This window comes from Simochromis diagramma, unplaced genomic scaffold, assembly GCF_900408965.1.
Source record: "Simochromis diagramma unplaced genomic scaffold, fSimDia1.1 OVJJ01000501.1, whole genome shotgun sequence".
NCBI classification, from domain to species: Eukaryota; Metazoa; Chordata; class Actinopteri; order Cichliformes; family Cichlidae; genus Simochromis; species Simochromis diagramma.
This window is the reverse complement of record NW_024387320.1, coordinates 384,109-407,498: the sequence shown is the minus strand read 5'-3', so window position 1 is coordinate 407,498 and position 23,390 is coordinate 384,109. Positions and strand designations below refer to the sequence as shown.

General features: G+C 39.5%; 1 protein-coding gene across 6 annotated transcripts in view; it reads right to left on the bottom strand.

The window, feature by feature from the left end:
* Positions 1 to 78: 78 nt before the first annotated feature.
* The window catches only part of uggt2 (UDP-glucose glycoprotein glucosyltransferase 2), a 42,093-nt gene continuing 18,781 nt past the window's right edge, over positions 79 to 23,390 (bottom strand). For 2 of the 6 annotated variants that reach the window (XM_040005625.1, XM_040005626.1), the window contains exons 24-41: positions 22,265 to 22,395; positions 21,830 to 21,925; positions 21,524 to 21,626; positions 18,842 to 18,921; positions 16,242 to 16,431; positions 15,958 to 16,116; positions 15,739 to 15,824; positions 13,138 to 13,222; positions 12,119 to 12,201; positions 11,775 to 11,798; positions 6,126 to 6,230; positions 5,929 to 6,013; positions 5,649 to 5,831; positions 5,362 to 5,522; positions 4,328 to 4,442; positions 4,126 to 4,242; positions 3,376 to 3,541; positions 79 to 3,243 (exon numbers count right to left, since the gene is read on the bottom strand). In XM_040005625.1, coding sequence (XP_039861559.1) covers positions 3,218 to 3,243; positions 3,376 to 3,541; positions 4,126 to 4,242; positions 4,328 to 4,442; positions 5,362 to 5,522; positions 5,649 to 5,831; positions 5,929 to 6,013; positions 6,126 to 6,230; positions 11,775 to 11,798; positions 12,119 to 12,201; positions 13,138 to 13,222; positions 15,739 to 15,824; positions 15,958 to 16,116; positions 16,242 to 16,431; positions 18,842 to 18,921; positions 21,524 to 21,626; positions 21,830 to 21,925; positions 22,265 to 22,395 — 1,995 coding nt within the window. In that variant the 3' untranslated portion in view covers positions 79 to 3,217. Of the gene's footprint in view, positions 3,244 to 3,375; positions 3,542 to 4,125; positions 4,243 to 4,326; positions 4,443 to 4,644; positions 4,918 to 5,361; positions 5,523 to 5,648; positions 5,832 to 5,928; positions 6,014 to 6,125; positions 6,231 to 11,774; positions 11,799 to 12,118; positions 12,202 to 13,137; positions 13,223 to 15,738; positions 15,825 to 15,957; positions 16,117 to 16,241; positions 16,432 to 18,841; positions 18,922 to 21,523; positions 21,627 to 21,829; positions 21,926 to 22,264; positions 22,396 to 23,390 lie in introns of those variants that run through there. The other 4 variants (XM_040005629.1, XM_040005630.1, XM_040005627.1 and 1 more) reach the window with 3 other exon arrangements.

The following is a 23,390-nucleotide window of genomic DNA, read 5'->3' as shown; positions in this document are numbered from 1 at the left end:
CTCCTCAAATACATCTTTTGGACCATGAATCATTAACTGACCTCAGTGGTGAGCACAACTCGCAAACAATTTTTGCAATGACGTTTTGTAGCAAAGGTTTATTCTTGATCCACCAAACAGTAATATAAACAGTTCAGTTTGACACAGCACAGTGAAAGATGGGTGCCCTGAGAGCAGCCTTCCTGCGCCCGTTTTCTTTAATGTTCACTTTTAAGACAGAAAAATCTGCCATTTGCTTCAGTCCAGCAGCAACACTGATCTTGGGACAGTTGATTCCTGAGACAAAACTGGTTCATTGTGGAATTGAAACAAAAAACACAAAGAAAAACTGTAGAAGTACAGTGAAGTTGAAGACTCATAACATGTAAACATCTTGTAATAACTTAAAATCCCCTACCATCCATAAACCGTGACCTTAAGTGTGCAAATGAGGAGTTTTTCATCCGTAATATTAAAGTCTCTACTGAGGGATGTACCACAAAGCAAGACGAATGGGCTAAAAGAATGATGGCACTAAAGACGGGAGATTTCAATGTCACCAAGGTGGCTCTCTACTTACAATGCACTCCTTACCTGCTCACAGTTTTGACAGTTCTGAATGACGGGCTGCTGTAAAGAGTGCCATGTTTTCACAAGTTTTTAAAGAATGACATAGACGCGCCACTGTGGGATTACTGTGTTATATATAAACCCACAGAGATGCACATTAATACAGTAGCAGTAAACCGGCAGAATCCACATACAGTCAACTGATGATGCGCAAAATGCATAAATATCCTTACGATTGGTTCTGATTTGCTGCAAAGTCAGTTTTATACTGTTGGTATTGCAGTTATTTGATTATTGGTTGACTATTTATCACAGTGAAAGCTCAGTCAATAACAGTAATGTAGGTTTTAACAAAAAGTCAAAATGATAATCACCTCCTTCATTCCACAGTGGTGGTAGCCATGTAGTTACTTCAATGGGTACTTAAGTAGTACTTGAATATGTGTATATGATATATAAATCAGAAAAATCAAACAGAAATAAAGACATCTTTTAAAACTGGTGTATAAAAAAAAGTTTCCAGGCTTTTGAGCCAATATTACAAATGTAACCTATTTTCAATTTAATAACGATTTTACTGGCTAAGGAAGTATTTATTTACCTTTACTGAAGAGTAGCAGTGCTCTGCTTTCAAAATCATGAAAGAACACGACTACCACAACTTTACCAGAAATAAACTGCATACTGATTATGCAGGATGGCCCTTTTCAGAATTCTATACATCCTATTAACTGATTAATGTTTACATCAGTTTAACGGTGCAGCTGGCGATAAAGATTACTGTAATGACTTTATTTAATTGCAGGCTACCTTAATTCATTCAATAAAAGATAATTTATTGATTTATTTGCAAATTAATGTGTACTCAAGCTTGAAAATGCAGAGAAGAGCATTTGCAGTAGAAGTAAAAAGCAGCCAACCCCTGCCTTTGGAGAACACCCCGATCTTGGCTGAAGTGAGTTGGTCCATTTTCTTAAGTGTGGGCTCAGGCCTGAAGCCTAAGTAAAAGGGCCTGGGCTAACAAATAACATTTACAACCACTGTCATCACACTCTGATTATATCTGATTCAGGCTTTAGCTTTTATGGTGAGCTAATGCAAAGAAAAAGCCTTGCGATGTTAAACTTGCTTCACAGTACACCCCTCCTGGCTGCTGAACTAAAGTCATATGTTACACCACACTTTTTTTTTTCCTGCCTGGCTCTCAGTTGTCTCACAGCGTGTGCACGGGACACGAAGATGGCAGCAGTTGTACTGCTCTGCTTTTACATTTATTTTTAAGCTAAATGTTTTTCTTCACCTCTCCAGGTCGAATGTGGGCTTATACTCAAACACTGAGATATAACTGAAGAAACAAGTTAATACTTTACCATCTAACAAGGCAATACTTTTTCATCACATGGTTAAAAAAGAATTTTTGGAGTCGAGAGAAAACATCAAAAGAACAATTTGTGATTTTAAACAACTTTTTAGAGTTTCTTTTTTTGACATTACATGTTTCCTTAAATCATAGAAAAGAAAAAAACAATGGTTTGCACCATAGAGGTGAATGCATGGCTACACCTGAGGGGACAGAACTGATGACAGAGCTACATGTGCTTGGGACAAAGACTACACTTTCACCCACCTACGATCCATGTCGCAGTCTTTGAAATACAAGAGCAGCATAGTTTCTATACTGATATTCGATGTTTGCTACGGTTAAAAAATGTATTTTATCCCCCAAAATAATGTAAAAATAACGCCAATAGCTGAAGATACACCCCCTGTCTTTGGACAAGCAGCTGACCAAGATAAAATTTGTAATTTAAAGCCTGGGCAGATAACTTTTCTGGTATCCAGAAAATCATTTCAGTGTGTTGTCATTTCCGTGGTCTGAGAGGGAACTGGACTGGAAAATCTAGGCAGGGACAAAAGCCTATGGCCAATTACAGGTCTTTTTGGGCCAGGTAATAAAAGTAATATAATATAATGAAGGATAATTCTTCCTTCAGAACATGTTGTACATCATTGGGTGGCAAAAATAGGAGAGGGGACTGCTGCAGGAGAAAAGTTGTTTCCTAAATGTCTGCCGAGGGGAGCTTTACATTTCAGGTGTGTAGATTCAAAGACGTTTAACACTTTTTTATGTAACAACTTGAAAAGCAATTTTTAAAAACTTTCATTTGGCAATTCAGTCATAATGTTTTCATAATTATAGATTAAGAAGATGTAAAAGTAGCTTTTAAAATTTTCAAAGAAAGGTTAAATTAGATTTGTAGAAATGTGCCTTTGCTAATTGAATTCTTTGCTCACATTATCAGTGCAATAAATGCCCACTGTTTGTCCTTTAAAACATACCTAATAAAGCTCCTTACTGGCCTCACGCTTTTACTCTCTGTTTTAGCTTCATTTTTCAGGAACCACTTACTTAACAAGATGTGTCTGTAGTGCTCAGCACACCACGAGTTCACGGCTGGCAGTTAACAATTACACCACGTGTTGATTCTCTAAGATGTACCGAGTGCAGAAGCAGGTATGGCATCTGAAAATATCACATCCTCCTCCAGCTGGAGATGTAACACTCCATGGCTATGTTTAGATGGAACTGTCTTTCTTCAAGCTTCACAGGTGGCCTGTGTGCAAAAGGTGCCTGCCTCCTTCCTCTTCAGCGTGGTGCTGGCAGACACTAAAGTTCATCACGGTGGTTGTCTGCTGTGCAGAGTGTGGAGGGGAGAAAGTTGGAAAGAAATGCAGAGAATGATCACAGTGGTAAGAGAAGGGGTAAGAATAACCATGCAGAAGAACAGAAAGACTTTGTAGCCCTATAAATATATCATTAGTAACCTTTTTTATGTTGTGAGGCAGCAGGAATCTGTTTTTGTGTTGTTGTGTCTTCCTGTTCCTGGACCCGTCTCAGCAGCTCTTTGATCTCCCTGTCATATTCAACCCACTCGGGCACAATCCTCGCTGCAGCCACCAGCTTGGGTTCCTTAGTCATTGGGTTATTGCACTAAACGAGAAAAGCAGATAAAAACACATCAGTCATGCCGCCAGTGATGCTCTCTCCCAACGAGTCAGATCGTCATTCTCAGCGCTGTCTGTGACAGGCATTTAAACCTAATTTGATTTCCAATTCGGTTAAAAGGACATTAGGCTATGTCTTGTGTCTGAATTACCAAGTGGTGACCTATACTACAATGAAACAATACTTCCTATTCCAGTCTACTGGACCCTGTCCAGTAATTCTCTAAATTAGTTTAGGACGCTGCAGGATGGCTCCTCGGCTGCTTCCTAAATACCAATGCCTCATGGACAATTGTGGCAGCGAGGATGCTCTTGCATTTTAGAGCTGTAGCAGCTGCAGCACGCTATCACAACAAATAAAGCAGATAATAAGGCGTATAATGTAGCACAGAGATATTTTTCAATTAACCCAAAAAGAACTTAAAGAAGACACTTGTGGATTTTACAATCTCAATAAAAGGAACAATTTCATTTGAAGCTGAATTTTTCAGCAAAGACCGTGTGTCCCGCTTAGCCTCCCACATTATTATTTAGTATTACGCAGTCAAATCTAATTGCTGTGCGACTCACCAGGTCTATAGTCTTAGCAGTGGTTTTAGAGGTATCATCACACCATGTCTCACACCACAGCCACTCCTGAGGAAGAGACTTGATGGCTACCTGGTGAATCATGTTGTTAGGAAGGTCCTACAAATATCACAAAACGAATTAAGTCTTGAAAGAGCAAACTCTGCAACACGTAATCCAACAGCACTATGCCTGAGTTATATACCTGGTCCAGGTTAGACAGACTGTTTGGGTCTTGGCTCAAGGCTTGGTACTGGCCTCGTAATCTGTCCCCGGCTGCAATTTTACGGAACTTCTTCAAATCGACTACATATAAGGCGCTGGAAGAAATATGAGCGGAGAGAGAGAGAGGAGACATGGAAAGCAGGTGTTAGAAATCCATTTCCTGAAAGGGGAAATCCCACCGGAATGAAAAAAAAAAAAAAGTAAATGAAGATAAATACCCCAGCCGCATTCACATTATTGTACCTGACACACTATATTAATAAACCCAGAGGTGCAGAATATGTAGTTTCACTTAACACTTATTAGATTTAAGTCTCCCAGAGGATATTCAATGCCTCGTGTTTTTCCTGGTCTCACTGATCATCTCTCATCTTTGCTGCTTTTGTCCTGCTCTTTGGAGCTTAGCACCACGCTGGTATCCAATCAAGTCGCTGTGGTTTTCTGACTTTTCTTGTTCCGACACTATCAGTCGGTGGTGAAGTGAAACGTTCTGCTCTCTGTTCATCCACTGGCTGCCTCGCTGTCTGATTAGCCATCACACTGACAGAAGGAGAATTCAATACCACAAGCCTAGCAAGGAGCAGAACATTGTATTCATGACAGTAATTTATGATTTTATATGTGCCATGACTGTATACAAAAATAAAGCACTTAACTCTAAGCCCACCTATGTAAACGGCTTCTCACTAGAAGTTAAATGTTCAGTTCTAAGGTGTATGACACCATATTAATCCATTGCATTATTTATTTAGCAAAAACACTAAGCCAATTGTGGAAACAGTGTGCATAGGAATTAACAAAATGCAGTGGAGGAAAAGACATCATCAGTGATCTTAGAGAAGCAATTGTTGCTGTCCATCAATCTGGGAAGGGTTATAAGGCCATTATCAAACAATTTTAAAGTCCATCATTTTACAGTGAGAGACATTCGCAAGTGGCAAACATTCAGGGCAGTTGCTGATTTTCTCAGCAAAATATAAAACATCAGAGATCAAATGATTAGTAGAAGTTTACCTGATGTGGTACTTCCTGTGTCCCAGATGTGACGCCCAATATCCAGTTTTCCAGAAACGATACCCTTCCATCTCTCTGCGGCTATCACAAAATGGTGTGTAGCCATAAGGAGCACCCTCCAAATCTAAATCCCTCAACTCTTTCAAATCAGCTCGAACTATCTGCAACACGCAGCAAAGACAGACTTTGGTAAGCAGCCAAAGAACAGATGACACTTCAAAAAGTCTTGCTTTCAGTTGCACTCTCCAATATAGCGGTTTCCTACGTCATTTCTGTTTGATCTTTACCTGGTCGGCATCCACAAAGATGATCTTGTCCACAGCTAAAGGGAATAGAACATCCAGGAAGAGGATCTTATATCCCCAGATAATCCTCTGCTTCTCAGTCTGCTGGTGGAGCCAACGGGGCCACTTGTACTGCACTAACTCATACTGAAAGCCGTATGACTCTGCCATGTGAGAGATGGTGTCCTGACCACAGCAAAAATGAAGTCCAGAGGTTAAATTAATGAAATACAAAAGCTGGGTTTGCCTAGCGAAATATTTATGTGATGTAGTAAAGATTTACTTTGAAAGAAGGAGATAGGTAATTCTTGAGAAACCAGAATTTGACAGGTGTTTGTGTATGCCGAAGCACAGACAGCATCATTATTCTGAATTGGAGACAGAATGGGAAAAGGTTAAGTTTGAGGATCAGGGATAAGAGGAACACAATGCGTAGCGCTTGAAAAGGAAGTGCGTGTTTGGAAAGTAAAACTGACCCACCTCAGAAAACGCTCATACAGATGGCCCGAGGCCACAGAAAAAATGTTCAGAACGTCGTCTTTTTTCTTCTCTCCGTCATCCTTCTTTGAGCCACCACCTGTGATGCTGTAAATGAGACCATGATACACCAGTCAGTTGTGTTTGGATTGGATGCGTGTTTTTCATAGAGTGACAATAAATCAAAACTAAGCCAACAGCCACCATGCTTTTGTACTGCCAGAGGTAACAGCAGCTGTAACAGCCATCAGAAAACACTTTCAAACAAACCATGCAACGCGATGCAACACGCCGAGATGATTTATTCAAATAAAATGATAATAATGGGGATGGAAATGCTGTGGAAATCAACACATTTGATATGATTTTCAGCTCCTGCTGGCTCCCAACGAGAGGGCTGAAATAAAGTTTTAGAACAGACCCAGCAAACATTATTCAGCTCTTCATGTTTCCATCCCCACAACATTAACAGAGTCCATGATACAAAGTGAACGATTCATTTGAAAAGCAAATCACTTAAGATTTATGCATAGATGACCTGCTTTAAATGAGAGCATCGTGTCATAGGATTGATGACTTTGGCAGGGATGACACAAATACTTCTGGCACCATTTTTATGATTCAAGCTGTAAAGTGTAAGTGCACTATTACAATTCACTGGTGCAATTTTGACACAGTGTGGCGTTTGTGCCACTTCAAAAGAAAATGGGTTATAATGCAAAAATGAATTATCATACATTATAGTTAATTGTGTTGGGGCTTGGATAAAAATCAAGCCAATCACATCAGTGTCCATTATCCCCTTTAAAAGCAACAGTCTTCTTCATGTGGAAAGTCTGTGGCAGCTTTTCCTGAGGAGAGACTTCCAAAGAAACATGCGGACTTATCTATAGTAGCTCTTTTAATTATTTTTTTGTAAACATGTTTCCATTGCTTCCAGATTTGATTGAAATTATGATCCTCACAGTTTATTTAAACCTTTATGTTGTTGCTTTCTACAGATTCATTTCATAATTAAAACTGTGATGGTTCAGGTGCAATTATATCAGACCCCTTTTTAAAGAATTATCCACATGGCCATTGCCCTACTACCCTGTGTGGCTGGATGAGGGTACACAGGAAGAATGGCCCTGAAGGAATACCATGATTACAACTGAATGATTTAAATGACTTAAATATTTTTATTTTATTAAGAAATGGAAATTGAACTGAATCAGCCTAGTATGGGAATGAGTACTTTATTAGTTGCATAGCAGATGAAAAAAAACTGTATTGTTTATTGGACACAGGTCTCTCTTATAAATGAGAAACTGAGACTACCTGTATAAATAAAGGTTATATAATTTAATTAATTAAAAAAATAAATCAACAGTGTTTTAGAAAAAAAGACTAGTAGCTTTTCAAACTTGAAGACAGAAGATCGGAGTGATTTTGTAGAGTAATGTGGAACACACGTATGAAGATAATGCCAAGCAAGTCAGCACATTACCTTTCAGACAAATGTTAGCTTTTTAATTAACTTAAATGTAAAAGAACAGATAAAAATCGACGAGCTAAAATATTTATATGCTGAGATAAGGGCACAAATGCAGGAAAAATCCAAAGTAAGGACACTCTCCACACTTGGGAATGCATCAACATACCCTAACCGCTACTAAAGAGCAGTGGTTCATGATGCAAGGCACATTTAGCGGACAGAAATCAGGACTTGTGCTGGAGGGTAGATGAGTCTGCAGTCAAACTGTGTCCTTGTCTGTAATAGACTGCTGATGAGGGAAGGAGTGTCTCTCCCACACTCAATCACAACCACAACCTCAGCCCCCAGGCTTCAGGAAGACACCAGTGAGTGAGAGGGAGGTGTGAAGGGAGGGGAGGGAGAATACAGTTTGTCCCTGCATGTCCTCTAAAACCAACTCTTTCAGGCACATCTTACCGATAAGAAAGACATACCCACAAAACACAAACTCAGCGATGGCCCTTTATTTCCTTATTTTAAATCTGTAGTTCTGAAAATAATGTGCCTGCAGTCCTCTTCAAGATAAAGTATGACTCTTGATAGTTGAACAGTTGGCTTCTGGGTAGTCACCACACATCGGTGGGATCTGGGGAAGCCGACTGCCTGCCATGACTAAGCCAGGCATTATGAAGGGCCTCCAGCACAACAACAGGGTTCCCAAGATAAGCAGCTTTGGAGGGTCAGGTGAGAACCTGTTTGGCTGACTCACCCAAGATAATCTGGATCTCTGGAAGGGTCCACAGAGCTCTGTATAAATCCTGAGCTGTGGACAACACCAACTGGACAAAGCTCTACTTCTGTCTGCCCTCTGCCTATTTAGATTGAACAGGGTGTTTCGACATTTACCGAGTCATTCATTGCCCCCCATTGTAACTACTAATACACCTATATACACGCGCAACACACCATGACAGGTTAAAAATAACATTCAGTTTCTCCATTATGGAGAATCAATACATTTGCCTTACTCAATCTCAGTATATACAGAGCAATATAAGATAACCTAATAACAAGGATTTCAGCAAATAAATACACGGAAAACACTTTCTATTTCGGCTATCTGGATTCAGTTTAGAAAAACAATGACACAAATGTGCTTTTTACAGCACCCTTCACCTAAAACCTGAACATCTCCCTCAGGTAACATCAGCGCTGCTCTCTCTCACACCCCATGTGGTCCACATGCTTGGTACTTCTAAGAGCAGCATAACAAACACTGCTAAGTTCCTCAGGCTGGGTAGAAACAATTACTTCATTTTTTCCATGCTAGAGACAAAGGGCAGAGGCAGCTAAATGAGAAACTCCAAACGAAACAAAGAAAATACGCAAAAATGTGTGTGTGTGTGGGGGTGGGGTGGGGGGGGTGGGGGTGGGGGGGGCATTTGCACTCAGTCCTGTTATTGCTCTAAAGCAATGTTAGACTTAGTGATGCTTGCTGACATGAATGCATCTCACTGTTTCTTTGGGAGATTGGGAAAATACATCGCCTTCAGCTTTTTACAATGAATCTCTTGAACTACTTTAAGGATATAAATGAGGTCATGCTTTAAGGTCACCGTTACCATTAAATCGACTATCTTTTGGTAAAATCACAAACTACAACGTCTTTGATGAAATCTTGGGATTTTAACTTTGTAATATCTGAGCTATCAAATAGCTGTCCTCAGCTGCTTCTTGTTTGTGGGTCTTTCTGACTCCAGTAACTGAAAAGCTGTTCCACTGGGCTGAGACAGGTGACTGACCTGGCCATTAAAGAATATCCAATTTCTTTGCCTTAAGAAATTGTTGGGTTGCTTTTGTGTTGATAACAGTCATTACCAATTTATACTACAAAGCAATGAGTGATAAGTTTTGCAGCAATTTGCTGAATCCAAGCAGAGAGTAGAGTCTGTACACTTTAGAATTCTATCATCATGCATAAACACTAGTGACTCTATTCCACTGGCAGCCACACATACTTATGCCAAAGCATTGCCTCCACCATGTTTGACAGATAATGTGGTATCTGGTGTTTGGCATGCTGCTTTCCTCCTTCTCCGTACTGTTCTGTATCCTTCATCTGGCCTTCCTGCTCCTTAGCGTAGCCGGTGGTTTACAACCTTCTCGTCAGGCCTCTGTATTTGCATTCATGAAGGTGTCTCTTGATTCTACTACTTGATTTGGTTAGATGTTCTGAAGATACTTTTCTCTCTGGACTTTCTATCAAGAGTTCTACTGAATAGCTAATAAATACAAGCTCAGCACTTTGAATCAACTCTAGATTTTAAATTAAGTTTTGAATATTGTGATAACTGGCCTCACTTGACAGTTTAACTGCTCCTAAGTCGATTGCCCTCCAAAATGAAGTACTATGCATAAAAAAGCTTTAATTTTTAAACAGTTAATGCAAGATTTTTCCCATACCTCTTGAATGAATATAGAAGAACTGCACTTCAGTCACATCTTTATTTTATAATAGTGACGTATGAGGCAAGATTACAAAAGAAAAAAATAGTGTTACTATCCAAATAGTAAAGGACTCAACTGTTTATTGTTATAATGGTGGAAATTCACATTAAACATGTTTAAAAGTGTCAAATGACCACTTCAGTATGTGTACAATTAATTCATGTGAGCCAAAACTTGAGGCTTCACGCTGGCTCTTAATCCTCAGTTTCAGACAGTTGTTTTTTCTACTCTTTGCTCTGCAGGATGTTAATGAGAAGAGATATCCTCTCTTATGGACAACAGGCTTCTAACAGACTCGAGACTTGCCTGTCCTAGTTTTGAAAGGAGGAAAGAAAGCACTCTCGTCTACAAATGCAACTGAATTTTAATTTTAGATATATACATTACAGCCACTTAAGGGAGATTTTCCCCCCTAGAAACCATCTTATTAAGCATTTTATGTAACATTTTAATGCTATGGGTATTGTCATTATTTAAATATAAGCCTATCATGGGATAATAAATGCAACTAAGTTAGAAATGGTCTTAAGAATCCATCCAGTTCAATTTGCTTCATTATTTAGCAGCAGTGATCCTACTCCAAGCACCTCTGCCAGCACATCAAGGACATGCTAGATCATTCATTGGTACTTCAGTTATAACTCTGACTGCAAGTACTTTTTTATGGTAACATTTAGCTACACTTCATAATACAAAAACACCCCAGGATATAGGGCCCACAAATAATATCAAGACCTGATAAGCACTATACAATCCAATAGCAAATACAGCACACTACTGAATGTGAGGTTCCAGGCATAACAGATCCAGCACTGTGGCGAAGAAGTCCACTTAAGCAACAAAGCTGAAAAAACTTCCCCTCACTCCTATCGTCTTTCAGTAGGAGAGCTTCTCCACTCATTAATTCACTCTATTTTTTAAGTATAGCAGCAGGTATAAGGTCATCACAAGATAAATCATTAATGAGTCTCATTTAGTCTGATGCTAGAGCACAAAAACTCAATAACAAAAGATCACAAACGATGACATCAGACAAGCTGTTTCTTCTACCAAACTCTGTCAGGGTTTAACCACCTGCTCAAAGTGCACCAGCTGAACTTCAGTCCCCATATAATATCTTCTCCAGTGCTTCAATCAGAGGCTGAAGTAGGCTAAACATAGTGAAATACCATCCAACATGAAATATGAAAGCACTGGGTACTGCTCTTCTGCTCTGTTCCAGCAGACAGGTGACATACATATTCCCAGAACAAGGAAAAAAAATCAAGCTAAACACTCCTACTTTATGTTACTTATGTCAGCAAAACAGGATTTGTGATGAATCCCGTAGCACTGTTTATGACTATTATTTCTGATTCTGAACAATACAGCTTAATGCTGTGTGTGTGCAGATATATGCAAGTGAACACAGTAAAAAAAAAAGTTGACCTTATGCATGAATACAGGCTACAAATTACCTCACGACTTGCTGAAATCGTAGAAAAAAAAAACATCACATGAATAAACAAATGCAAAAAAAAGAAGAAAAAAATCCTCTCTACAGTATTACCATTAGAATAGAATATCACGACTGATTCCCATTCATTACAATACTTATGAGAGCACTAAAAGCGACCAATAAACACTGCATGCTAATGAGTATGACGAGAGGTATTAGGTGTTAAATGGTTTGCAGCAAAACTGCCTACCTTTTCTCAAATGTGCTCCAAACACTTCACACAGCAAGCATTAAGTGAGGAGACAGGATCACACAGTTAGGAAGGATTTGGGAGGAAAACACACAAATGCACACACATACCTACAGAAGCACATATTTTTTGCAAGACTAGATCTTACAGCATAATATTGCAGTCTGGATCCAGGGGAGGAGTAAGATCTCCTGAAACCGCAATGTATAATTGACAAATGGAAGGCGCATCAGCACATCTATCAATCCATCAATGAGCTCACAGCTGTTACTGCCTGTCAGCTGGAGAAGGGCTTTAAACCTAAAGCCAACCAAATATAAGCTGTATTTGAAGAGATTACGCACCTTGCTATGGATTCCCATATGCCTTTGCTTTCACTAGCTTCACTTAAAAGATCTTCGCCAAGCTTGTCTGCCTTTTTCTGCACCTATAAATATAAAATACACAGAAAATAAAACAATACTGGAAAATATTTTAGCATGGGTTATGTAAAATTGTTTTGACACCATTAATTTGTAATCAGTCAATCCTAGGCACATCTTAGAAAACTTCCAGCTCTAATTTCTTTATATTTGGTGAGAAAAATGAGAAATAGCTGCAGGGACTTAAAAAAATGCGCATACATACATTGGAAATATTTGTACAATTTTAACAGGCTTGAAAGTCAATATTTGGCATGACCACCTTTATTCTTCAACACAGCGGGAACTCTCTCAGGCAAGCTTTCTTGTAATTTCTTTAAGTAGTCTTCAGGAATAGTTCTCCAAGCTCTTTGAAGGAAATTAAAAGCTCTTCTTTGTATGTTGGCTGTCTTTTTATTTTCCATTCTCTCTGAAGATGATCCCACACTGCTTCAATAAGACTCAGGGCTCTCAGGAGGCCAATCCATGACTGATAGTGTTCCACTGTGTTTTGCCCAGGTATGTTTTTACTTCATTGGCAGTGTGTTTGTTGCTCATTGTCATACTGTTGCCAATCATATTCTTTCCAGATGGTACTGGACCATGGTGGTGGACCAAAACCAGACGGTACAACAACAGTGCCTTGAGGCAAACTGTTATTATGATTATGGGACCAGATGCATCTCTGTGATCCTGTCACTTTTTCTTTTTAATTCAATTGTCAAGTTTCCTCAACTTTTTTTAAGAGCACCCTGCTTAGACCATTTAAAAGTCTGACTCATTGGAAGCAAAATATAAAGAAATAAGAGGTGGCTCAAGACTTTTGTCCAGTGTATTTTAGCTTGGATTGTGTTAAGTTGTCTTCACACCATTCATTTGTGATCCGTATATCATAGAAAACTGAAGAAAAGCATTTTCAGTGTGACATTTACAGTAGCACATCCAACAGGAAACACACTCACCCTGACTTTGATGATCTTACTATGGAAACTGTTCAGCACAACTATAACATCACCGGCATCTGCAGGTGAATCAGTTCCATCGTGCCTGAAAAAGTGGATAAAGAGTGAGAAAATGCTAATTGTTACTGAGAGTTTTAATACTTTTTTTATTTGTCAAACAATCTGCAGCTCACAGGTATACATGTAAAGAATTTAGACTTTAACGTAGAAACAGACATACATTCATCAACAGTCATAAGTCAAGTCTCTGTTAGACAAAATAACAAACGTGTTTAAATAAGAAGAATAAAATTAACATTCTTAGGATTTAAATCCCTGTTTTTAACACTGCTACTGCAAATTGATCATTCAAGCTTATAATCTAGAAGTTTTGCTAAGCTGAAAAATGTGAAACTCAAATAGACAGAAATACATTTAAAGCATTTGTTTTTCGCTGATTTTGTGTTCAAAGAACATTAGAACACCAGAGCTGATATTTCAAGTAATGCAATCAGTCTAAGACCTGTAGTGTCTCTGTTGCAAACATTAAAGGGAAATACATGTGATCAGTGGCAGAGACTGCTTTACATGCTTCACCCATGGAAATAACACATGAAGGAGACAACAGCTGCTAATGGACCGACAGTGTGAGCACACACTTAAAAGCAAATAGTGGGACAGCTGCCAGGGTCACACTCTGACCATATTCATTACCCTCCATCATCATTAAGAATCACCTTACCATTATTTTACCCATCACTACTTCCCAGCCTTGCTCTATATACTCGTAGATTTAATGAGAAAGTCTGTGCAGTATTGATTCCGTAAAACAGCCTTTCAATGTAATTGTTTTAGGACTGATTTTCCCAGCACAGAATGTGTTTTGGCAGGCAGAATCTGCTGGGCCTAATGGTGAAACACCAGAGAGCAAACTTCAGGCGGAGATGAGCAATAGGCCATGATGCACTACAAGCCATTACAACCTCAATGCTTACTAAAGGCAAAAATCTAACCTTATCACTATGATAAATGCCCCTCTCTCATTGGAGCCAATGCACCCCTCCACCGCTCGTGCTCAAGTGCTGCTTGTATTTTGCCCCTTCTGCTGTCAACGGTGCAAGTCAGTCTTTAGGGCTTGTTTTAGAAAGCACGAGAGATCAATCTGTATCCCTGCTCTGAGAAGAGGAGAGCTGGCCATCTCATTCATCGCTGTCAGAGCGAGGTGTCTTGGCAGCACGGGTGGAAGAGGAAAATTCACACTCTGGGACTGGAGAGCGCAGACACTCCCACTAGGCTCTGATCGGCCACCTAACCAGAGCAGAGTGCCGCTAACCACAAGAATAATGACACTGCCAAGGTGAAAAATGACATCACCTCTTAGCTTCACCTGGAGGATTGGGGGATAAATCTTGGTTGTCTGAAATGATTCGAGAAGAACCGAGGGCTGTATGTGTCCTAAATCTTATGTGAGGATAGCCAGAGAGAAAAGTATCTGTGATTGTAGGGACATCTGGACCAGCGCACTAGAAATGCCCATACAGACTCGCATACACAGTTGGGATTACCACCACTTTGCTGTAAGGCACTGCCGCTTTGTTATGTTACGAAGTAAAAAGAGGTTCCCTTGAAAAAAGAAGAATTTGATTTATTTTAGATCAAACTGAAAAGCGCAAAAAGCACATTTCAAGTGCAGAATTCAAAGAGTACAAGGACTGAAAAAGCTGCATTTGCTAGATATTTATCCAACAAACCAAAGCAAAGTAATGTTTTTATTTATCCAGGAAAATTAAGACAACCACAGCTCGCTCACTTTAGTATGTGGAGCCTTTGACTCCTACGCCATCCTAACTAAAACACATTCTGCTGCTGATATTCTGTTGTCTGAGGTAGATGCCATGGCAGGTGACCAGCTGAATCATCTCTCTACTCTGTCTTCTCTTTAATAGCAACCCTTTCCTCCTACCTGTCTCTCTCAGCTCAATGCTGAGCAGAACTCTGAGCACTCATCAAAACCTTGCATTGCTACAATGTCAGCAGTGGTCCACGTTGCCATAGTGATGGGTTTCATAGCTACCAGAATGAAATGGAGAGTTAGCTGAAAGCAACTTTGATGTTGAGCTATGGATAAAGGTGCCCAATAAACACGACTTATTTACTTAGATAACTTAGGTCTATCTAGAAATATCAGGACTTCAAAACAGTTTTCATGCTTGTGGCTCTGTACCCACCAGACAAGATAGGCATAGGATGTTTAGAAATTGTACAAATGAACATAAACACGAATAAATCTGGTCCTTTTTTCTTAGTTTTGTGAGTGAGATGTAGTTTGGGCTGAGAACAGGTGACTGACTCTGCTATTGTCAAACAAATACTGCTCCACTGAACTTGCAGTAAGTTTTAAACCTGGTTTTAACCTTTACTCTCCAGTACTCTCCTTATTGTGGTAGACTACAATGACCTGCATTGTGGAGTGCAGCACGCAGTAGGATATTGTGAAGATTTATCATTTGTCACAAATAGGACCCTGGAATCATCTGGGCTTTTTTGAGAGCTCCTTTGACGGCATGTTGACTGTTACCTGCTTAACTGATGATGAAGAAATAAAAACAGAGAAGAACTCACGTTAGGATTTGATAGATTTCTTCTGATCTCCCTTTACGTAATCTTAGGATCCAGGCTCCAGGATTTGCTTTCAGCTGGAAGTATCCCTGTTTTGGTGGAAATGGCCTTAGTAATGGCAATTAAAATATGATTCATTCTCAATCCTAGTGCAAAGAAGCTATGCTTCTGGACTTAATACAGTGCAAGAAAATTTGGGTTGTAGTATAAAAGGTTGCTGACCAGGTTAGCCATGACAATGGTGTCATACATGAGTGGGTCTCGGCTCATGCCCAGCGTAAATTGAAGTCCACGAGGAGGCTGGCCAGTTGACAGGTCAAAGCAGTGGCCCTCTAGCAAGAGGTGCTCCAGTTCAAATTCTGCTGCCACAACCCTGTTCACCTGGAAAGAAAAAAAACAAACAAATTACAGAGCACTAAAATAGATGGGGGGGGGAAGCACTTTGGCGCTACCTAAATGTGAGAATGATGAGATCACTGGGTAGTAATGACTCAGCATTACAATACCTCCTGCAAATGGATGTTATCCAAGTCATACGGGCTCCGGACTGCCTGCACCATCCAGCTCTCAGGTGTGATCATATTAAGAGTGAGGAGCGGAGTTTCTGGGAGCTCCATGAAGCGGGCAACTGGCCCTGGAGACACCGTGTCATTGGCCAAGAAAATAACATCCGGCTCCAAAACAAAGCGGTAAAAACTGTGAAGACAAGCAAAATCAAGATAAGGGCCATTCCATAAATTTCAGTTCAACAAAAAAATAAATAAACTGACCTCAAGATCAGCTTATTTTTTTCTGTACAAATATTTCAGCCTATTATGAGCATCTTGTAATTTCACAAGTCCTTTTTCCAAAACCTTTTAGTCCTCATAACTTAGTATATGAGACAGCTACATGGCATTTCCAAGCCTAAAAGTACAGCTCTGTTAAAACACACAACAAGATCTTTTTTTTTTTTTTTACACACACTCCAAGTGTCACAACCTAAAGCCAGAACAATTATCTATAAGTAAGTTTGAGCATCAATATCCTGAGATGTGTCATAGTTTCAAGATCAAAAATGAAACCAATTTAACGTCTATGACATCGAGTAACAGAATCAAGCACTGGTATCCTGGATGCTTTATCTGTTATTGAATAATTCACTAGATATGTTGAATAAGTGGCTGGTTAAAACAAGTTGCAGCATAGTAAAGGTTTACTTTTTTTAATCTACTTTTAGGTATCAAGGTAATTAAATATACTAGAGGTATTTAAGAGAAATGATTCAGAGTGGGTCAGGTGGGAAGGATTCACTGATTATCATTGGATGACCTATAACATGCAACAAAAAAAAAAAAAGACCGAACCTTTTTCCACTGGACCGAGATAAAAATTCCATCCAAAAACTCATTGTCCTCTTCAGCAAGCACTGAAATGATGACATGTTGTGCAATAGTCTTCTTTCTGAGACACGAGAGATGGGCCCTGTTGTGACAGCTGGGTATATACAATTTCTTCAAAGTGAGGAATCTAATTCTATTACTGCCAGTGTTCCTGCTCAACCAATAACAGAACTACGTGCTGCACTCTGTGTACCTGGAAACTTCTCTTTCTCCATCATTACAATTGGTGCAGAGGCTAGCTCCAGGCTAATCTTTATGCTAATTGCTTTTCTTCAGTGTGCCCTCTGACACAGAAGACTTGTAATGAGTGTAAATAACGTGGCAGATAAACATTACCAATGCTAATTCTTTTAATTCGCAATGCCTATAACACATTTCTTATTTAGAATGAGAATTCTCAGAAGTTATTACCAACTACAGCAGCAATGTGGTGACTCCAGAGTGAGATGGGAGCAGTAGGAAAAGTTAAAGTTAAGGAGGTAAAACCAAGCACACTACAAGAAACACAGAGTGCTCATTTGATTGGTTCCAATTTGTGAGATGGCCAATTCCCCACAAGACGAAAAGTGAGAGAAAGAAGATGAGCAGCCCTGTGGTCACTGCGGCAGTCTCACTGCTATGAGAAGTACACTACTGAATAAAATGAATCCAGTGACATAGAGCAGGATTCATGTGTTCCCACCATCAGCAGTATCTCCAGGGGCGAGCTGTAAGATTACCAAGCCTGTGGCTCTAAAAAGTAAAACGAAGTAGATACTTTGCGTTAAAAAAAAGATTAAAAAATAAATAAATAATAGTATAAAATTAGTCCACTTTCAGATTTTTCTAGCGAGAGTATTTAATGATATATAATATTTTATGACATTTCTTTCTTAAAAGGATACCGTTTCCACAAACCACAGATCTCCAGCAACGCCAACAACAATGTGTGGCTGGGTGATCCTGTTTGTTGTTTTTTAGAGTCTGTCCTTCACCCATGAGCTCACATTTAGTCAGGCAGAAAGTGAAAATTGCATATAAAGAAAGCAAAACACAAAACACTTTTCCCACAAAGGTAAATACTATGATACATGTCTTTGTTGTTATATGCTGAACTATTAGAGGATTAATGCTGCGGTTTGATTGTAGACATTTAGTTTACTTAGATCATATAGTGTACTTTTACTGGCTACTTGATATAAATGTAGCAAGTCGTCAGTTACATCAAATACAGGCAAGTTGTCAGTTGGGAGGACATGGAGTGGATGGGTTGAAGAGAGTAGATGTGCCAGTGACTTGTGGAGGGACATATCCTTAATTATACTGGTACTATGTCTGGTCAATTCAAGTCATTATGAAAATCATCCCTGGAAAGTGAAGATTTAATTCTTGAAGGATTTTTGGTTTTGGTCATCTTTCTTTTTCACAAAAATAAATAAATAAAAGCCCACACCACATCTGAGCTGAATGCTGATGAACAGTTTCAACCTTTAATTTGCTTTTCTTTTTTTTTTATTACTACTTTTGTTTTCACTGCATGGTTTGAACTGCAACAATGAAAGTTGTAAGCAATTTGCCCAGAGATGCAAGTGGAGGCTCAAAGCAATAAGGTACTATTATTAAGCAGATTGCATCTGTGCAGTATAAAGGACGGGCCAAGTTAGAGATGCTAAGTCTGCAGCAGTAAGAGGATACACAAACAAGCCAAACAGGAAAATTTAATTACTGTTGGAGCTAGATCTTACCTCTTGAGAGGCATCTCAGACAACTTGGCCCTGCAGTTCATAAACACCTGCAGTCTCACATTGACCACTTGACTGAGCACCTGCAGGATTCACAGAAAATATGACCCAGTTAAAAATCAAGAAACAAGTACAACTTAAAGTGGCTGAAATGTGTTAAAACACACGTGAGCCGTTTTCTTACTAGTTACTTATTATATTGAACTTTTAAAAGTTCTTCAATGGGAAAGCATAAATATCCTCACATACGTTTCAAAAATTATTTTTTCAGTTAAAGAAAAATATCTTATATAATTATATCTATAAAAATATTATATTATATATAGTACAATTGCATTTGCAAGATATGAAAGTTTGAGTAAATCTCAGTTCAATTACAATGCAATGATTTTCAAGTCAACTGAAAATAATACAAAGATGAATACAAACTTTTCTCAAGTTCAGTATCTGACATGTTGTATTTGTACTACAGTGCTGTGAAAAAGTATCTGTCCCCTTACTCATTTCTTTCTTTTTTTTTAATATTAGACAAAGACACCCAGGGTTAGTTTAAAATGCAATTTTACATTTATTTAGGGAAAAGGGTGGAGGTCATTTCTTTTTTCCACACAGAGCCAGGTAGGTTTGGATAGCTTTTTCCCTTTAATAAATTATATTACTTAGATATTTTAAGCAAATATAAAATGCAGTTTTTTAAATGACGATCATTTCATTCATTAACATTACAATTTGTGAATATCAAATACATAAATGTGACAAATAGGCAATAAAATAAGAAAGGGGGCAAATACATTTTCATCCATCCAACCATCCTTCCGTCCATCCATCCATTTTCTATTGCTTATCCAGGGTCAGGTCCCAGGCACAGCAGTTAGAGAATTACAGAAGTCCAGACATCCCTATTCCCACCTGTCCCCTACTCATCCAGGTGCATTCCCAAGAAGAGACATAATCTCTCCAGCGAGTCCTGGGTCTACTTAGGGCCTTCTCCTGGTAGGACATTTCTTAAACACTTCATCGGGTACCAAACATCCTCAACTGGCTCCTTTTGACGTGGAGAAAGAGCAGCTCTACTCTCAGTCCCTCACGAACGAATTAATCTTTCCCCTGTCTACAAGAGCACAACCACCCTTCAGAGAAAATTCATTCCTACTGTTTGTGTCCATGATTTAATTCTTTCAGTCATTACCCAGAGCCTATGACCATAGGTAAGGGTAAGAATGTAAGAATGTAGATCAACCCATAAATTGACTACTTCGCTTTTACGCTCAGCTCTCCCTTCACCACAAGTGATCACAAAGGATTGATACAGCATTCGCATCACTGTAGATACTGCACCAATCCATCTGTCAGTCTCCCACTCCCGCTCCCCTCTTTCCTCACTCATGAACAAGACCCCGAAATACTTCATCTCCTCCACTTGGAGCAGCAACTCGTCTCTGATGTGGAGTGGGCACTTCACCCTTTTCCTTCTGAGAACCATTGTCTCAGACTTGGAAGAGCTAATTCTCATTCCCAATGCGTCACACTGTGCTGTGCACTGCTACAGTGCGAGCTGTAGGCCACCACCAGCCAACAGCACCACGTAATTTCCCCCTCCATGAATCGGCACCTACGAGGTTCCTGTATGTTATGTTGTGTGTGTGTGTGTGTGTGTGTGTGTGTGTGTGTGTGTGTGGAGGGAGGGGGCTTAGGCTTGGTGCAGCCCGAAGAGATGACCTGGGTCCGCCCTTCTGTGGGCTCACCACCTCTGCAGGACCCATAATAGGGATCAGGTGTATTGCGCATTGTGTGTTAAGTAAATGGACTGATTCTTATATAGCGCTTTTCTACTCTCCCGGAGTACTCAAAGCGCAGTATACAACATGCCTCATTCACCCATTCACACCTACTCATACAAGCACTTCTAAACTCAACATTCACCAACATAACCAACATTCACACACATTCACACTCCGAAGAACACATTGGAGAGCAACTTGGGGTTAGTATCTTGCATATTTGGTATGCAGACTGGGGAAGCCAAGGATCAAACCACCAACCTTCCAATCAGTAGCTGATCTGCTCTACCACCAGTCTATAGTTTGCATGTTCTCCCCATGTTTGTGTGGGTTCTCTCCGGGCACTCGTGCTTCCTCCCACAGTCCATAGACATGCAGTTAGTGGGGTTAGCTTAACTGGTAATTCTAAATTGCCCATGTGAATGTGAGTGCGAATAGCTGTATGTGTTTATGTGTTAGCCCCGCGACAGACTGGCAGACTATACCCTCCCTCTCACCCTATGGTAGCTGAGTAGCTGCCATAGGGTTCCAGCTCCAGCAACCCTGACAAGGATAAGCGGAACAGAATGGACGGCTGGATGGATGTTGTGAAAACTTTCTGGCCAAACAACAAATGAGCTTTGACACTATTAATGTATATGCCACATACACATTTTCTTTGTCATTTTTTCTAATTTATTTTTTATTGACATTAATTATTTTATTTAGAATAAAGTCTATAAAAGAATATAAAGACTAAAATGGATCCCAGTATGATCCTGAAAATGACACAGTATCATATTTTTTTAACCTCAGCAATCTGCATGTCTTTCTACCCTTCCTACATTTTAGGTGTGAAGTTCTTCCTATATCAGAAAATGATGAAGAATAATGGGGAAAAATATAAAAATGCACTACAGCTTACAGTCAGAAGGGAGGAAATCTTCTGTGCCTCTCTTGTGAGGGGGTCAACGATTGCCACAACATTATAGAACACCTCGTTCTCACGTGGAGAGAGATGAAGCACGCTGAGGAACAAAAAAAGCACACCAGAGCGAATTCAACAAACAACGTCATACAATCCTTAATCAGCAGAACTGCAAATCAAAAGACTTGCAGCTCGGCACTCCTTGAAATGATGGCATTGCAATTTTCAGGCCCATTACAAAAAAAGGAGCATGAATACCTTCCAATGAGACTACAGATCCCAAAGGGGAAAAAGAAATCCCACCTGTGGGTGTCTTTGATAAAGTGGACATCTCTTCTGACTTCTCCTTTGGGGGCTGCAGTTAGCAGGGCATCAACTTTCATAACTAAGTCACTGGCACTGAGGGGAAAAAAAATCAGTTTGTCATTTTTTTTTTAAAGCATTTGTGTTAGTGAAGACGTTAACCAGCCCTTGCGCAATATAATATCAAGCTTTAAATAGGCAGAGTCACGCTTTAATCAGGCTACTGTACCTTAAAACTGAGAAAGTGACATTTCTTCATCACAGAATACTTTCAAACATTTGATACATGAGGAAAAAAGAAAATCCTACACTAACAGATAATTCTAGACAAACTTAATGCAAAGGTGACACAGAGGGAACGCTTAAACAGATGCACACATTTCTATCACAGACACTTAAAAGAGACAAGTAGGCCAAAAAGAAATACAAACATACTGCTTTGGCTTCATTCCCATCTGTTTAACTCTGGCTTTGACTTTCTCTGCAGACCCGCTCAGAGTAATCTTTTCCAGCAAGTGGAAATCCTCCACAGTGAATTCTTCCTGCTCTTCAAACGGACCAAGGATCTAACATGAGGAAAATAACACAGTCAGAACACGACTTTTCCCATTCTTATCTCACCATGTATTATGTACAACTTTCCCAGGGGATGTTAAATGTAATGTGATTGTGACACAGTGTTTTATCCACTTAAAGTCACGGTATTCAGTGAGGCTGCCTGGTTTTTCTATTCTGGGAGAAGAGCCCTACCACTGCAGCAGAGCAAAGTAAGATAATATTAATTGTTACTGCCATCACAGAGACTGGCCTCTTTATCCATGGTTGTCAGCATTGCTGTTGCTGAGACATCAGTCATCAGCTCTGTACACACGTACAGTGAGCACGTGCACACACACACACACACACACACACACACACACACACACACACACACACACACACACACACACACACACACACACACACACACACAGCCGTGCCTGCCACTTGTGACCTTTGAGAAATAGACATCATGCTGATATGACAGTGCTAAGAAAGCACTCTGAAAACACTAGAGGGAAAAATCCTCCAAAAGTGCAGCTGCATGGAGAATCTTTCTCTGCTGTAGCAAACAACACCACCAGTGCTTCTTGTCACTGGCAATAAAATGTTTTCTATTCAAGAGAAGCCATCTAAAGAATCAGCTGCCTGTCAAAGTAACTATTTTTCAAGTCACAAGGAAATTGATAGTTGGTGAGTCTCAAGTCAAAAACCTTATCCCAGTGAAACTTCTTACAAGAAGAAGTCATCTTCTAGATCATTAGTTGCCAAGTTACTGTCACACTTAATTTTGAACAGGGCAATAGTTTCATTAAGTTAGTCGTATACTGAAATTAAACATCTAAAACAGTTTAATACATTTTCAAAGCTGGATGTGTTACTTTTAAAGAACAGAGGTAGATATTAATCATGTGATTAATTTTGTGTGATTTTCTAACAATACTTTTGTACTGCTTATTAATTTCCCGTGGTTTTCGGAATCTGTACAAGCTGCATTACTACATTAAGGGAGAGAAGCTTT